At 42.2% G+C, this 18,486-nt stretch overlaps 1 protein-coding gene across 6 annotated transcripts in view; it reads right to left on the bottom strand.

Moving 5' to 3' along the window:
* Nucleotides 1-18,486, bottom strand: part of PBLD (phenazine biosynthesis like protein domain containing) — a 46,545-nt gene that overhangs the window by 17,655 nt on the left and 10,404 nt on the right. For 3 of the 6 annotated variants that reach the window (NM_001193774.1, XM_015147329.3, XM_015147331.3), the window contains 1 exon segment: nt 5,863-6,008. In NM_001193774.1, the coding sequence (NP_001180703.1) occupies nt 5,863-5,946 (84 nt within the window). In that variant the 5' untranslated portion in view covers nt 5,947-6,008. 6 annotated transcript variants of the gene reach the window in all.

The raw sequence follows: 18,486 nt of genomic DNA, 5'->3' as shown, positions 1-18,486 counted from the left end.
ATGAAAATGTGGTGGGATGAGTACCTGTCCCACCTGTGGGCACCTATGGGCCTGGATAAGTGAGAAATCCCACCTAAGTAGAGGAGTAGAGGGGGCCGCTGGAAAGTCCCAGTCAACAAGACAACAATGTTAACAACTGAACTCAAGCACTTCCCATGGCCTGTTGAATGTTTTCTGTGGAAACTGGTCCAGATGCCCATGCACACGACACCTGATAGAAACTGGGAAGTATTTTAGCCCCTTAGTGCAGAGTCTGCAATCACAGGTCTCAGTGGTAATCGAAAAGTGATCAAGAAAAGCCTTTGCTGGCCTTCCTGGACTTGCCTTCTTGCCTGCAGAAACCTAAAGTGCCTGCTAGTCCTTCCTCTATCTGATCTGGCCAAATTTCCCATCCTTGTCCTTACTTTCTTTGTCTATAGCTCCCTGTGACCTTTAGGATAAGTCTTTAAAAGTATTAAAACACCTACGTTGTAGTGAAGCTCACCATCTATTGGTAATAGATTTCTTTGCAAATGGGCCCTTTCACACATTAGCTAGGATGCAAACTCCACTGCCCACCAGCTCTTTAATCCTCTCTACCTTGGTATACTGCGTTTCTTGCAATTTGAATTTATATAACTGTAACTTCTATTTCAGGACAATGAAATATGCACCTGCTATTTGCCTGAGGGACCACAGACACGTGGAAAGTTTAACAGTAGCGGCCCACAACATGTACCACTGGCAGCTGGACTTTCACTGAATTCCTACACTGCAACCAAAGGTCAAGACAATGGTGAATCATGGAAAGACTTCAACTTTGAAAGCCTTACAAACAAAAGAGAGAGGATGCGTTCGTTCAAAATATTGGCTTTTCTTTCCAACAATTTTTCCATTTTACACTAGAAGCTTCTTTTCAAACACTGCACAAAACAGTCGCAAACCAACAGTTATGAATTCCCTTGCTTTACTATCCATTTCCCTTTGGCCGTCTCATGTGAATCAAATTTCCAACAGCAAAAACAGAGTGATGTTTGCCTTTCTTAGTTCCAGTGCACTGCTTTGGGATACTGAGGCTCCATCACCCTATGACCCACAAAGATGAATGATCAGAAAATCAGAGTAAAGGTTTAAAATACTCCCATCTTGTGGCAGTTTTGAAATATGGCAGCCTGAATATGACAGCCCTGACTTATCAGTCCTTATTGTTCATTTGTCCCTCTGCTGTAGACAAGATTCCAGTAAAGTCAACACACCTGGATGGAGAAAGTTCTAAAACCATCAAGGAAGTGGAAAACTTGTAAACTAAAATCTACAAAACACTAAGCTGGGTGCAGTGGCTCTTGACCAAGCACTTTGGGAGGCTGAGGTAAGAGGATCCCCTGAGGCCAGAAGTTAGAGACCAGCCTGGGCAACAGAGCAAGACCCTGTCTCTACAAAAAATAAAAATTAGCTGAGCGTGGTGATGCACACCTGTTGTCTCAGCTACTCAGGAGGCTGAGGCAGGAGGATAGCTTGAGCCCAGGAGTTCAAGGCTGCCGTGAGCTATAATCGTGCCACTGTACTCCAGTCTAGGGGAGAGAGCAAGGTCCTGTCTCTGAAAAAAAAAAAAAAATACAATTAAAAAGAAAAGCACCACTGGTTATTGCCACCACAACCAGCAGCTAGTCATGGGTCCCTCTAGTTTTTTACCAGCTGTCATCACAATGTGTCTGTTTTCGTTTTTACATTGCTTCTACACATTTTCCATGCTTCTACAAGGTCTCTATTGTCAAACGGATTGTCAGGCATCTGAGGACACCATCAATTTTTTTAATTATTTATTTATTTATGTATTTATGTTTGAGACAGAGTCTCACTCTGTCACCCAGGCTGGAGTGCAGTGGTGCTTTCTCAGTTCACTGCAACCTCCGCCTCCCAGGCTCAAGTAATTCTACTGCCTCAGCCTCTGGAGTAGCTGGGACTTCAGGCATACATCACCACACCTGGCTAATTTTTGGCTGGTCTTTAACCTTGGCTAATTTGACGGGGTTTCACCATGTTGGCCAGGGTGGTCTCAAACTCCTGACCTCAGGTGATCTGCTTGCCTCAGCCTCCCAAAGTGCTGGGATTACAGGTGTGAGCCACAGCACCCAGACAATTTTTATTAATTTTTTTTCAAATATTTGTTTTATGTTCCACTTAGACCTTAATCTGTTTTTGTTTTCACCTAATATATAGTGTTATATGCTTCTCATGTGAAAAATTTAAAAATTTAAAAATGTCAGCTGGGCATGGTGACTCACACCTGTAATCCCAGCACTTTGGGAGGCTGAGGTGGGAAGATTGCTTATCTCAAAAAAATAAATAAATAAAAAAAGTTGAAAAACGGACTTGTCTTGAAAACAAACAAAAAATCCTTTAGAATATTATAGAAGCTCTTGAACTTTATTACTCAGAAGTTTTTACTTTACTTTTAGTAGTCTTTTATCAAATGTTCAAAAAGCTCAAAGCACCATGACCTACCTAGTCTTTAGTCTATCCAGCAGGTTTTCCTGTGGTTAGTCTCATCCTGGTCAAATTTTGAATAATTTAAAACAAAGCTACAAAAAAAAAAAAAAATTCCTCTGAAGCCCTGCACTTAAAATCTGAAGTGTTTTTACCTAAAATCTGAAGTGTTTTTACCTCATAAAACCTAACATTATTCCATTCTCTGAGTCCTGGTACCTTTGTACCTGGTACCTTCAGGTCTTTTAGCCTCTGTGGTGACTACTGAATAATGATCAGTTTACATGCCCATTTTCCGCACTAGACTCTGAGCACCTCAAGGGCGGGTGCACTTGTTAACCTTTGTACCTCTGGCTCCTAGCCCAGAGCCTGGCTGAATGAATTGTGGTCAATATTATAAGGTTTAGCGTTTATTTATCTCTGACATTTTCCTGTGGCCACCTGTATTCTCTCCACCATCTCAGGACAACGAACCCAAGGGCAGACACCACCATTTATACTTCTATTATAATTTTTATTGATTATGAATTAGGAAAAGTGCTACCTTCGCCTCCAGGAGGACAAGATTCTCACATCCAAAGAGCGGAAAAGCATGACTAAGAGGCCTAGCAAACTAATCTTTAGATACCTATTCAGGTGTCCCTGACAGGCCATGAAATTATCCTGGTCTCACAGGCCCAAAAGCCTCAAAAGAAGTGAATTGGAAAACTTTTTAGAGAGCGTCCCCAAATCATGGACTTCCTTATCTTCTTTTTCCTTCTTCCATTCATACTAAAGCATGTTGTTTTAAACTACAAGTTCTTTGCTTAAATTTTTATTTCCTAGTTTTTCCAAATATATAATTAACACACAAAATATGTTTTAATGGAGACATAGGTAGAAAGAGAGAGGAAAAAAGAAAGAGAGAGAGAGAGATCAATCCTATAAATCTGATGTTTGGTGAATTTACTGGAAATAAAAGGAGTAAGTTGGAGAATAATCCAATTCTTGTTATCTGATAAAAATGGAATATATTCTATTCAATATAAACTACTGTCAAAACTCTTCAAGGATATTACATGGGGACATGGGGCAAGTGTATTAAGACTTTTGACAAGCAGTTATAGTCAATTCCACAATTCCTTGACAGGAAGTTGTGTCTGCCAGATTGTTTCTGAAGAAAAGTCATGATTTGGAATGTGGTTAATTGTTTTTTGTTTGTTTGTTTGTTTGTTTGTTTTGAGACGGAGTCTCGCTCTGTCGCCCAGGCTGGAGTGCAGTGGCCGGATCTCAGCTCACTGCAAGCTCCGCCTCCCGGGTTCACGCCATTCTCCTGCCTCAGCCTCCCGAGTAGCTGGGACTACAGGCGCCCGCCACCTCGCCCGGCTAGTTTTTTGTATTTTTTTAGTAGAGACGGGGTTTCACCGTGTTAGCCAGGATGGTCTCGATCTCCTGACCTCGTGATCCACCCGTCTCGGCCTCCCAAAGTGCTGGGATTACAGGCTTGAGCCACCGCGCCCGGCTGGAATGTGGTTAATTGTTTTCATATTAATCTTCCCAAGCTCTTGTAATAATGGACAAAGTTTATTAACTTTATTACCTTCTGCATTTTGTGGAGAGAAAACACCAGCTCAAGTCTGCATAATGAATGTAGAGTTAAGGTAAGACAAGGACTCTTGGATGGCCATCTTACTGCTCCACTTGAGGGAGAAGTGTGAAAAGGAGTCAATTAATAATATTCCACCAGGTGCAGTGGCTCAGGCCTGTAATCTGAGCACTTAGGAAGGCCAAGATGGGAGAATCACTTGAATCCAGGAGTTTGAGACCAGCCTGGTCAACATACCGAGACCCCATTTCTGTTTTATAAAAAAAATTTTTAAAAAATTAAAAAACACAACAACAGCAATAAGAAAACAATGTTCACCTCAGCAGTCCTCCTTTTTTTTTTTTTCTTTTTTCTCAGAGACAGGGTCTCACTATGTTCGCCAGGTTGGTCTCAAACTCCTGGCCCCAAGCAATCCTCCTGCCTTAGCCTCCCAAAGTACTAGGATTATAGGCAAGAGCCACCGTACCCAGCCCAGTTCTCCATCATGATTGCACACTGGAATCACTTGGGAAACTTTAAAAAAACACTGCTGGCTGGGCACAGTGCTCATGCCTGTAATCCCAGCACTTTGGGAGGCTGAGGTGGGTGGATCATCTGAGGTCAGGAGTTCAAGACCAGCCTGGCCAACATAATGAAACCCCATCTCTATTAAAAATACAAAAAATTAGCTGTGCATGGTGGCGGGCACCTATAATCTCAGCTACTCGGGAGGCTAAGGCAAGAGAATCATTTGAACCTGGGAGGCAGATGTTGCAGTAAGCTCAGATCACGCCATTGCACTCCAGCCTGGGCAACAAGAGCAGAACTCCATCTCAAAAACAAAACAAAACAAAACAAAACACTGCTGCCCCCCACTCCCAGAGTCTGCTGTAATTGGTCTAGAAGACAGCATTTTCAAAGTTCCTTGGGTGATTTTCATGTATAGCCAGGTTGAGATTCACTGTCCTTGAAGGCCCCAACACACACTTTGCCCAACTTAATATGACTTATTTAAGATCATCAATTGCTAACTGTCCTCTTGAAGTAATTTTCAGATAATCTACTTCTGTGCTAACTGCTCTGAGTGAAAGGACACCTTACCTTGTTTCTTACTACTTAGGGACCAATACAAGGTCAATATTCCTTGACCTTGAGGGTCAATATTTAAATATTAACTATTAACAATATTTAACTATTTATTCCATTAATATTTATCTTTTTAACTATTCTATTAATATTTAACTATCCCATTAATATTTAACTATTCCATTAATATTTATCCTAATCAAAAAGCCACTTTAAAAATGAGTCTTTCAATAAGTTATTTATATATTATAGCTTAATTCCTTCTACCTCTCTACTTAACTACTTAATTCCTTGCAAAATGTCTCGTTTTCTTGATCCTGAAAAGAATTTCTAATTGCCTGAGCTATAGGTAAGGTTAAAGATACTCAGCTAGGATCTGTTATGCTAAATGTGAAATCGGCTATGTCTAGTCACACAGAACTCATCTAATTTCATTCTCCTCAACACTTGGTGCTAACTAAATGAAAACCTGATTGCTAAAAGGTAGCTGTAGCTCTCCTTTTTTAAAATCGGCTCTAGTTCCTCTTTATCTGAATCTTCATTTCACTGGACGTACCTGAGGCATAGGCATTTTTATCAAATACTTTGGTCAAAATCAACCTGCATACATGAACATTACTGATATGATGGCAAAGCACACAAACCAAACTGGCAAACGAACAGGTGAAACCAGTCTTTTAAAATAAGTAATTGTTTCTACAGGAATCTAGAATTGCAGGTACTGTAATTCAAAACCAAGCACTTACATTTTCTAGGAGGCAAACAGCAGCAGGATTCCCACGAAATGCTCTTGCTGTGAATGCATCTGCTATGAAAATAGGAAGCTTCATTTTCCTTGCAAGCTGTTTTTGCAAGTTCTCAAAATTGCTGGTAGCCTGCTTTATGTCTTCTTCTTGGGAAAAAAAAAAATCAAAAAGTTAATGTTTTACTTGGTGTCCAGACGCAAAGAACAGTTCCCAGACACAAAGTCAAGCAATTATTCAAACATACTATATTTAAAGTCGTATAATCCCCTAACTTCTTTTTTTTTTGAGACAAAGTCTTTCTCTGTTGCCCAGGCAGGAGTGCCGTAGCACTGATCTCGGCTCACTGAAACCTCTGCCTCCCCGGTTCAAGCGATTTTCCTGCCTCAGCCTCTCGAGTAGCTGGAATTACAGGCACCCGCCACCACATCTGGCTAATTTCTGTGTTTTTAGTAGCATCAAGGTTTCACAGTGTAGGCCAGGCTGGTCTCAAACTCCTGACCTCAGGTGATCTGCCTTCCTCGGCCTCCAAAAGTGCTGAGATTACAGGCGTGAGTCACTGTGCCCAGCCAATCCCCTAACTTTTTAAAACCTCTAAAATGAAATTCATTTTAAAATACTGGCTAAATTGATTTTTTTCCCATATTTTGTACTGACTTTTCGTATTATACATAGAACTTAGCCGCACAATCATAGTCTTTCTTAGAGTAGCCAGAACTAGCTTAGGCTCTGTTTTTAATGAAGTCCATGAAACGTCCAAGAGGCATGTATGTTGCTTACAGTCTCCCAATGAATATTATTACCCTTTTTTAAAATAATGCATTTTTTAATTTTAAAATATGCTGATTATAATACACTTGGAAAATAAAGACCCATAAGTGCACAAATTAGCAATAACATTATGAATGTTCTGGATGTATAGCTTTTATCAGAATTTTTACCCACTTAACAGTAAATTGCCCCTCTGTATTCACAGGGGATAGATCCCAGGACCCCCTGAGGATACCATAGTCCCACAGATGCTCAAGTCCCTTATATAAAATAGCATAATTGGAGGGCCATTCCAATACAATTGGAAAATACTGTATAGCATGAGTATTTTCCAAAGACACCAAATGCTTCAAAAACATCATTTTAATGATTTACAATATGTTTATGGATATGCTCTAAGTTGTCTACCCATATCCCTTTGGGTGAATATTTAAATTGTTTCTAATTTTTCACTTATAAAGATAATGCAGTGATCAAACCTGCTGAATGTAAATTTTGTTCTGTGTTCCTGATTATTTTATATATATTCCTAAAAGTGAAATCCCTGGGTCAAAGTGTACAGATGTTTTAACTTAAACAGTTAAATTTATCTGCAGAAAAAGTATACCAATTTAGACAGTATATGAGAGTGTCTGACTAATTGCTAATCTGATAGTTTTTTGTTTTGTTTTTTTTTTTTGAGATGGAGTCTCGCTCTGTCGCCCAGGCTAGAGTGCAATGGCGCAATCTCCACTCACTGCAAGCTCCGCCTCCTCCCGGGTTAACGCCATTCTCCTGCCTCAGCCTCCCTAGAAGCTGGGAGTACAGGCGCCTGCCACCACGCCCAGCTAAATTTTTTTGTATTTTCACCGTGTTCGTCAGGATGGTCTAGATCTCCTGACCTCGTGATCCGCCCGCCTTGGCCTCCCAAAGTGCTGGGATCACAGGCGTGAGCCATGGCACCTGGCCAATCTGATAGATTTTAAAATATCTTGTTTTCATTTGCATTTCTTAGATTATTCTTTTTTTTGTTTTGTTTTGAGACAGAGTCTTACTCTGTCACCCAGGCTGGATTGCAGTGGCACAATCTCCATTCACTGCAACCTCTGCCTCCTGGGTTCAAGCGATTCTCCTGCTTCAGCCTTCCAAGTAGCTGGGATTACAGGAATGTGCCACCATGCCTGGCTAATCTTTTGGTATTTTTTGTAGAGACGAGGTTTTGCCATGTTGGCCAGGCTGCTCTAGAACTCCTGACTTAAGTGATCCTCCCACCTAGGCCTCCCAAAGTGCTGGTATTACAGGTGTGCCCCACTGCACCTGGCCTGCATGGGGCGTGTGTGTGTGTGTGTGTGTGTTTTGAGACCATTCTCTTGAATTTTAATCTTGGTTCCATGTGCCATGTAAATGTAGGAAAATCTCTTGTCCAAATAGCTTAGTCATTAAACCTGCCTATGGATGTTCCTGTGGAGAGTGAGACATATTTGTCCCTCTGTAATAGTCTTAGTTTGTTTACAGTTTTCCTGTCACCGCAAATTCCTGTTATTCTGTAGCTGTTAGCACAAAAGAGCCCACTTCACAGCCCGGAGCGGTGGCTCACGCCTGTAATCCCAGCACTTTGGGAGGCCGAGGCAGGCAGATCACTTGAGGTCAGGAGTTCGAGACCAGCCTGGCCAATGTGGTGAAACCCATCTCTACCAAAAATATTAAAAAATTAGCCAGGTGTGGTGGCTCATGCCTATAACCCCAGCTACTTGGGAGGCCAAGGCAGGAGAATTGCTTGAACTTGGGAGGCGGAAGTTGCAGTGAGCTGAGATCATGCCACTTTACTCCAACCTGGACAATAGAGTGAGATTCTGTCTCAAAAAAAAAAAAAAAAGAACCCACTTCACTATTGCTTATGACTTCCGCCTCAAAACTAGGCTACTCATTAATAAATATCAGTTGAGTTATTTGAAAAAAATAAATATTGGCCAGGCATGGTGGCTTATGCCTGTAATCCCAGCACTTTGGGAGGCCGAGGCAGGCGGATCATGAGGTCAGGAGATCAAGACCATCCTGGCCAACATGATGAAACCCCGTCTCTACTAAAAATACAAAAATTAGCTGGGCGTGGTGGTGCATGCCTGTAATCCCAGCTACTAGGGAGGCTGAGGCAGGAGAATCACTTGAACAGGGAGTTGGAGGTTGCAGTGAGCCGAGATCACGCCACTGCACTCCAGCCTGGTGACAGAACGAGACTCTGTCTCAAGAAAAAGGAAAGAAAAAGAAAATATAAATATGTAGGCCAGGCAAGGTGGCTCACACCTGTCATCCCAACACTTTGGGAGACTGAGGTGGGTGGATCACTTGAGGTCAGGAGTTCCAGACCAGCCTGGCCAACATGGTGAAACCCCGTCTCTATTAAAAATACAAAAATTAGCCAGGCATGATAGCAGGCACCTGTAATCCCACCTACACAGGAGGCTGAGGCAAGAGAATCGCTTGAACCCGGGAGGCTGAGGTTGCAGTGAGCTGAGATTGTACCACTGCACTCCAGCCTAGGTGACAGAGAGAGACTCTGTCTCAAAAAAAAAAAAAAAAAAAAAAAAAAAAAAGAGAAAAAAAGAAAGAAAATACACTTAATAATAGAGTACTGGCATTCAAAGTGTATCCAAACACCATTTATTTTTTTTCAGTTGGTGAAAAGAAAATAAGTATCAAAAAGCATTACAAAGTGTAAGTAAGTTTTAAACCAAAATCTGAAAGAAAAATTTTCTTTTTACTTTATGGTTTCTTTTAATTGACAGATAAAATAATATTTATCATGTACAATATAATGTTTTTAAGTGTATATATATATACACACATTGTGAAATCGTTAAATCTAGCTAATTAAGAAATGCATCACCTAATTATTATTTTTGTGATTAAAACACTTAACATCCACTCTCTGCAATTTTCAAGAATACAGTATATTGTCTTATTAACTATAGTCATGGTGCTATACGATAGATCTCTTGAACTTATTCCTCCTATCTACTGTAATTATGTATCCTTTGGCCAGATTTCCCCACCCACTCCCCTCCTCCAACCACCCCTGCCTCTGACAACCACCATTCTACTCTCTACTTCTATGATGTCAACTTTCTTAGATTCCTCAATGAGTGAGATTATGCAGTATTTGTCTTTCTGCATTTGGCTTACTTCACTTAGCATAATGCCTTCCAGGTTCACCCATGTTGATGCAAATGATGGGATTTTCTTCTTTTTATGGCTGAATAATATTCTATTGCATAGATATAGACACTCCTCTACTTTTGATGGGGTTACATCTCAACAAATCCATTGTAAGTTAAAAATATCATAAATTGAAAATGCATTTAATATACCCAACCTACCAAACAATATAGCTTAGCCTAGCCCACCTTAAACATGCTTAGAACACTTAAATTGGTTTTCAGTTGGGCAATCATCTAACACAAAGCCTATTTTATAATAAAGTGCTGAATATCTCATGTAATTTATTGAATACTGAAAATAAAAAGCAAAATGGTTGTATGGGTACACACCATTAACGTATACCGCTGAAAGCACACTGGGCTTTCAGTGTGTTTTCACTTTGAAGCACTGAACTAAAATTGGCCAGGCGCGGTGGCTCACGCCTATAATACCAGCACTTTGGGAGACCAAGGCAGATGGATCACCTGAGGTCAGGAGTTCCAGATTAGCCTGGCCAACATGGTGAAACCCCGTCCTTCTAAACAGTAGTTACTGAGTTTCTTTCTGTTATTGAGTTTCTTTATTTTCTCTCTCTTCCTTTTTTCTTTATCTTTTTTTTTGTTTTTTTGAGATGGAGTCTCGCTCTGTCCCCCAGGCTGGAGTGCGGTGGCCCAATCTCGGTTCACTGCAAGCTCCACCTCCCGGGCTCACGCCAGTCTTCTGCCTCAGCCTCCCGAGTAGCTGGGACTACAGGCGCCCGCCACCACGCCTGGCTATTTTTTTTTTTGTATTTTTAGTAGAGACGGGGTTTCACCATGTTAGCCAGGATGGTCTCGATCTCCTGACCTCATGATCTGCCCACCTCGGCCCCCCAAAGTGCTGGATTACAGGCGTGAGCCACCAGGCCAGCCGTTTTTTTTAGACAGGGTCTCACTCTGTCACCCAGGCTGGAGTGCAGTGGTGCAATCAATCATAGTTCACTGCAGCCTCGACCTCCCCAGGCTCAGGTGATTCTCCCACCTCAGCCTCCTGAGTAGCTGGACTACAGGCATGCACCATCACGCCTGACTGATTTTTATATTTATTGTAGAGAGGGGGTCTCGCCATGTTGCCCAGGCTGGTCTCAAACTCCTGGGCTCAAGCGATCTGCCTGCTTTGGCCTGCCAAAGTGCTAGGATTACAGGCATGAGCCAACATGCCTGGCTGAGTTTCTTATATTTTTTGAATATTAATCCCTTATCAGATGTATAATTTGCAAATATTTTCTCCCATTCCATACTTTGTCTCTTCATTCTGTTGTTTCCTTTGCTGTACAGAAGCTTTTTAGTTTAATGTAATCCCATTTGTCTACTTTTTGTTTTGTTGCCTGAAGAAAATTAACTTCTAAATTAGTTTCACCTAGCTACTAATATAGATCTATTCAAATACTATATATGTAGTGTTCAACTACTTTGTGTTTACTTTTATGCATACTTCCTGGACGTCACAGAAGCTCCGAACACCACCTTTGTTAAAATGTTCATAGGTTAGTTCTGAATTCCTCAACCGGATTTATGTTCAAACACCTGATGTTTGGGAATTTTTTCACTTTTCTGCTAAAATTTAGGATTCTCATATTATCATCATGATTTACCATTTACCAAACAAATTTTATGAAAACACTTTGGTGTTAAGATCCACATTCTTGCTCCTCAAAAGCTCAAGGGCCTAGAAGGGACTTCAGAAAATAGTTATAAATTGATATTAAGATGCTTTCTAAATAAGAAAACATGGTTCAGTACTTTGTTTGTAGTGGTAAAACCTTTACCACATGCCAAAAAAAGACAACAACAACAAAAAAGCCCTTTTCCATATGCCACAAATTGTTTAGGTTCTTTCTGCTGCTCTATTAAGGAAGCTGTACTTAACAATCAAATTGAACTGGAGGTTTATATTTTAAACTTAATTTGTATTTTTATTTTTACTTATTTATTTATTTGTGGAGACAAAGTCTCACCCTGTCACCCAGGCTGGAGTGCAGGGGCACAATCTTGGCTCACTGCAACCTCTGCCTCCCAGGTTCAAGCGATTCTCCTGCCTCAGCCTCCCAAGTAGCTGGGATTACAGGCGTGCACCACTGCGCCCAGCTAATTTTTGCATTTTTAGTAGAGATGGGGTTTCACTATGTTGGCCAGGCTGGTCTCAAACTCCTTACCTCAGGTGATCCACCCACCTCAGCCTCCCAAAGTGCTGGGATTACAGGCGTGAGCCACCATACCCAGCCTAAACTTAGAATTTGCAGTTTCACAGTTAAAGACTTATGAATCTTTTTATAAAGCACTGGTGGAGTTTTGCTCTATCTTGAAATTAATGAGGAAAACTGGGTCCACATATTCTTTAGGAAAAGACATTATCTGTCACTCTTCCCCTAGTTGATCCTCTCCCCCCAACTACATGATAGCCTTGAGAACCACCATCCTGCAATCACCTGATAGCTACTACTAGAAGGGACAGGATGTGGTTGAAGTCTCTTCAAAGCTGCATTCATAGAGAATTGTCATTTGACTCATCTGGTAGTTTCCTGGAAGACCCTTACTAACAAGGTTTGCCTTTTTTTTTTTTTTTTTTTTTGAGACAGAATCTCACTCTGTCACCCGGGCTGGAGTGCAGTGGCGCGATCTCGGCTCACTGCAACCTCCGCCTGCCAGGTTCAAGCGATTCTCCTGCCTCAGCCTCCTAAGTAGCTGGGATTACAGGAGCACGACACCACACCAGGTTGATTTTTGTATTATTTTTAATTTAAATTAATTTATTTATTTGAGACAGAGTCTCACTCTGTTGCCCAGGATGGAATGCAATGGTACGGTCTTGGTTCACTGCAACCTCCACCTCCCGGGTTCAAGCGATTTTCCTGCCTCAACCTCCCAAGTAGTTGGGATTACAGGCACCTGCCACCATGCCCAGCTAGTTTTTGTATTTTTAGTCGAGACGGGGTTTTGCCATGTTGGTCAGGCTGGTCTCGAACTCCTGACCTCAGGTGATCCACCTGCCTCAGCCTCCCAAAGTGCTGGGATCACAGGCGTGAGCCACTACGCCCAGTTGTGGCTTATCTTTATTGACCTGAGTCAAAGCTCACCCAACACAAACAGCCTCTCCTCCAGGGTTGTTTGTCAAAAACAAACAGCAACTGTTTAATAGCACCATGGCTGCCTAAGTCAGTGGATAATAGCTAAGGCAAATGATAGGCTAATCAAAAGTTGATAAGAAATAGCAAGGGAATGAGATGTCCAGAAGGGGTTTTGAAAAGCTCTGATGGCCAGGCATGGTGGCTTGCACCTGTAATCCTAGCACTTTGGGAGGCCTAGAAGGGTGCATGACTTGAGGTCAGGAGTTCAAGACCAGCCTGGCCAACATGGTGAAACCCCGTCTCTACTAAAAATACAAAAATCAGCTGAGCATGGTGGTGTGTGCCTGTTATTCCAGCTACTCGGGAGGTTGAGGCATGAGAACTGGTTGAGCCCAGGAGGCGGGGGTTGCAGTGACCTGAGATCACACCACTGCACTCCAGCCTGGGCAGTGACAGAGTAAGACCCTGTCCCATGAAAAACAAAAAAACAAAAAGTTTAGAGATTCGTTGCACAATGATATGAATATACTTATTACTATTGAGTTTAACTTCAAAATGGTTAAGAGGGTAAATATAATGTTAGGTAGTTTTTACCACAATAAAAAAATAAAGTAAATAAAGAGCACCAGTAGACCAGACAAGGTGGCTAGTGCCCATAATCCCAGCCCTTTGGGAGAAAGGTGAGAGAACTGCTTGAGGCCAGAAGTTCAAAACCAGTCTAGGAAACACAGCAAGACCCTGCCTTTATTTAAAAAAAAAAAAAAAAAAAAAAAAAAAAAAGCCAGGGAGGGTGGCATGAAAGGTTGAGGCTGGAGGTTCCCTTGAGCTCAGGAGTTGGAGGCTGCAGTGAGATATGATCATGCCACTGCATTGTAGCCTTGGTAACAGAGTGAAATCCTGTCTCAAAAAAAAAAAAAAAAAAGACAACTACATAAAGCAATAGTCATAAATCTGTATTGATGCCCATAAAATGTAAAAAGATATATTTGAATGGCAAGAAAATCACAAACAGGTGAGGTGGGAATGGAGCTATATAAGTGCAGTTTTTTATGCTATTAAGTTTCTGTTAATCTAAACTAGATTATTATAAACTTAAATGTTAAATATAATTCTCCAGGCAACCGTTAGAAAATGACTCAAAATATATAGAAAATGAAGTGAGTTGGGTACAGTGGCTCACATCTATAACCCCAACACTGTGGGAGGATGAGGCAAGAGGACTGCTTGAGTCCAGAAGTTCACAGCTGCAGTGAGGTATGATCATATCACTGTACTCCAGCCTAAGCAACAGAGTGAGACTTTGTCTCAAAGAAGAAGAAAGAAAGAGGAAAGAAGAAATGGAGGAAGGAAGGAAGGAAGGAAGGAAGGAAGGAAGGAAGGAAGGAAGGAAGGAAGGAAGGAAGGAAGGAAGGAGGGAGGGAGGGAGGGAGGGAGGGAGGGAAGGAAGGAAGGAAGGAAGGGATGGAGGGAGGGAAGGAGGGAGGGAGGGAGGGAGGAGAAGGAAAGAGAAATAACAATGGTACACAAGAAAATATCTAGTTGGGACTAAACTGATGGAGAGTGGAAAAAAATAGGATGAAAATATCAAGTTACCTTAAAAAAGGCAGTAATGCAGGAGTAAAAGGAACAACAAAGACATGAGACATATAGAAAACAAACATCAAAATAGCAGTCAGGAACTCTACCTTATCAGTAATTACGTTTAAGTGCTTAAACTCTCCAAACAAAGGGCAAAGATCAGTACACTGCATTTTAAAAAGTAATCTAATTTGCTGGGCATAGTGACTCAGGCCTGTAATCCCAGCACTTTGGGAGGCCAAGGCAGGTAGACTGCTTGAGGCCAGGAGTTCGAGACCAGTCTGGCCAACATGGTGAAACCCCGTCTCTATTAAAAATACAAAAATTGGCCAGGCGCGGTGGCTCATGCCTGTAATCCCAGCACTCTGGGAGGCCGAGGCGGGTGGATCACGAGGTCAGGAAATCGAGACCATCCTGGCTAACACAGTGAAACCCCGTCTCTACTAAAAATACAAACAAATCAGCCGGGCGTTCCGGCGGGCGCCTGTAGTCCCAGTTACTCGGGAGGCTGAGGCAGGAGAATGGCGTAAACCCGGGAGGCGGAGCTTGCAGTGAGCCGAGATGGCGCCACTGCACTCCAGCCTGGGAGACAACGAGACTCCGTCTCAAAAAAAAAAAAAAAAAAAAAAAAAAAAAAAAAATTAGCCAGGTGTGGTGGTGTGTGCCAGTAAACCCAGCTACTCAGGAGGCTGAGGCAGGAGAATCACTTGAACCTGGAAGGCGGAGCTTGCAGTGAGTTGAGATCACAACGCTGCACTATAGCCTGGGTGACAGAGGAAGACTCCGTCTCAAAAAAAGAAAAAGACAAAACGAAACAAAAAACTAACTAAATGCTTTCCACAAGACACAAACTTTTTTATTTTATTTATTTATTTATTTATTTTGAGATGGAGTCTCGCTCTGTCGCCCAGGCTGGAGTGCAGTGGCCAGATCTCGGCTCACTGCAAGCTCCGCCTCCCAGGTTTATGCCATTCTCCTGCCTCAGTTTCCCAAGTAGCTGGGACTACAGGCACCCGCCACCTCGCCCGGCTAGTTTTTTGGATTTTTTAGTAGAGATGGGGTTTCACTGTGTTAGCTGGGATGGTCTCAACCTCCTGACCTCGTGATCCGCCCGTCTTGGCCTCCCAAAGTGCTGGGATTACAGGCTTGAGCCACCGCGCCCAGCTATTTATTTATTTTTATGTATTTATTTATTTTGAGACGGAGTTTCGCTCTAGCTGCCCCGGCTGGAATGCAGTGGCTGGAATGCAGTGGCACAATCTCGGCTCACAGCAACCTCCGCCTCCAGGGTTCAAGCAATTCTCCTGCCTCAGCCTCTCAAGTAGCTGGGATTACAGGCATGTGGCATCATGCCTGGCTAATTTTGTACTTTTAGTAGCGACCAGGTTTCTCCATGTTGGTCAGGCCGGTCTCAAACTCCTGACCTCAGGTGATCTGCCCGCCTCAGCCTCCCAAAGTGCTGGGATTACAGGCGTGAGTCATTGTGCTCTATCTACCCCCCATTTTTTTTTTTTTGAGACAGAGTCTTACTCTGTTGCCCAGGCTGGAGTGCAATGGCACGATCTCAGCTCACTGCAACCTCTGCCTCCGGTGTTTGAGCAATTCTCCTGCCTCAGCCTCCCGAGTAGCTGGGACTACAGGCACGCACCACTACGCCCAGCTAACTTTTGTACTTTTAGCAGAAATGGAGTTTCACCACGTTGGCCAGGCTGGTCTGGAACTCCTGACCTCAGGTGATCCACCCACCTCGGCCTCCCAAAGTGCTGGGATTACAGGCATGAGACACCGACCCCAGCCCCAACCCCTTTTAATATTTTTAGGTTTTTTTTCTTTTCTTTCTTCTTTTTCTTTTCCTTCTTTCTTCTTTTAGTATTTTTGATCAATGGTTGATTAACTCCACAGATACAGGATCCACAGGTACAGAGAACCGACTGTAGCTGGAGATTTCAATGCCTACTTTCAACAGTGGATGAAACAGCTAGACAGAAGATCATCAAGGAAACAGAAGACTTGAGTAACACTATAAACCAACTAGACCCAACAGACGCCTACAGAACACTCCACAACAACAGCAGACAACACTTCTCCTCAAGAGCACATTAAACATTCTCCAGAGTAGGCCATTTGTTAGCCCATAAAAGAAGTCTCAATAAATGTAAAGGGCTGAAATAATAAAAAGCATGTCCCTCAACCACAACAGAATGAAATTACATAACAGATGGGAAAGGAAATTTGGGAAATTCAAAAAAATGTGGAAATTAAACAACATTCTCCAATAGTAAAAAGACCTGGAGCTTCCTGGAGACATGACTGATTGTAGCATAAGTGCAGGGAAAAGAGCAGGTGAGGCTGGAATCTCTTCTAGTACTACAAAGCAAGCCAGTACTCAAAAAAATAAATAAAAAGGAATACAGGAGTCAACCTGGAAGAGCTCCCAATGGCCTAAGCAAGAACAATTTGAATAACAAAATAAGCAACATAGTATTGGACTATAACCCAAAGATAAAATTAATATCCATAACCCATACTCACATAAATGAAAGACTACATAAATAAATGGAGGAGAAGAGACAAACTTCCTTACAGAATTCCAAATAGCTTATCTAGCTAACTACCTAATCTCCTTTCCAGGAGATGGAGCTTAACTTCCCCTGGACCCTGAGTATGGGCTGCACTCAGTAAGTTGCTTCCAAATAACACAGTATGGAAAGACAGTAAAGAGTAACTTTACAGTGGAGAAACCTAGCAAACACTACCTCAGCCAGGTGATCAAGGTAAAGAGTCATGTTATTACCATGTGAAGAGGATGGCACTTTACCTCTGTGGTTTTCCTCCCAAGAATCTATAACCCCTGTCTAATTCTGAGAAAAACATCAGAAAAACCCCAAATTGAAGGATATTCCACAAAATACCTGACCAACAGATGCTAAGGAGACATGATGATAATGTAATGTGGTATCCTGGATGGGATCCTGGAACAGAAAAAGGACATTAGGGGAAAACTACTGAGCTCTACCTAAAATTTGGAGTTTAGTTAATAGCAATGGATCAGAGCTGGGCATGGTGGCTCACAACTGTAATCCTAGCACTTCGGGAGGCTGAGGTAGAAGGCTCACTGGAGTCCAGGAGTTCGAGACCAGGCTGGGCAACATACAGAGATCTCGTCTCGACAAAAAATTAAAAAAAAAAAAAACAGGCTTGGTGGCACACACCTGCAGTCCCAGCTACTTGGGAGGCTAAGGCAGGAGGACTGCTTGAGCCTGGGAGGTCGAGGCTGCAATGAACCATGATTGTACCACTGCACTCCAGACTGGGTGACACAGTGAGACCCTGTCTCAAAAAAAAAAAAAAAAAGGTAATGGACCAGTGTAATTTCATAACTTGTGACAAATATAGCATAGCTACTACCATCAATGTAAGATTTGTTTTGTTTTGTTTTTTTTGAGACAGGGCCTCACTCTGTTGCCCAGGCTGGAGTGCAGCGGTAGAATCATAGCTCACTGCAACCTTGGACAGGCTCAAGTGAGCCTCTCCGTTAACTGGGACTAGAGGCACACACCACCACATCTGGCTAATTAAAAAAAAAAAAAAAAAAAATTGTTAGCAGAAATGAGATCTCACTATGTTGCTCAGTCTGGTCTCAAACTCCTGGTCTCAAGCAATCCTCCCTCCTTGGCCTCCCAAAGTGCTGGGATTACAGGTATGAGCCACTGTGCCAGCCAAATATAAGATGCTAACAGAGGAAACTGAGTGAGCCACATATAGGAACTCTATGTAATATCTTTGCAATTTTTCTGTAAATCTACAACTATTCCAAAATCTAAATTTTTTTTTTTTTTTTTAATGATCTGAGGCCTGCCAATAGCCATGGGAGTGAGTTTTTAAGCAGATCCTACCCTAGTTAACCCTTGAGATAACTGTAGGTCCCGCTGACGCTTTAATTATACCTTTATAAGAGACCCTAGGCTGGGCATGGGATGGCTCACACATGTAAT

Source organism: Macaca mulatta, chromosome 9, assembly GCF_049350105.2.
Source record: "Macaca mulatta isolate MMU2019108-1 chromosome 9, T2T-MMU8v2.0, whole genome shotgun sequence".
NCBI lineage: Eukaryota > Metazoa > Chordata > Mammalia > Primates > Cercopithecidae > Macaca > Macaca mulatta.
Note: the sequence above shows the minus strand (reverse complement) of the source record. Positions and strands in the feature narration are given on the sequence as shown.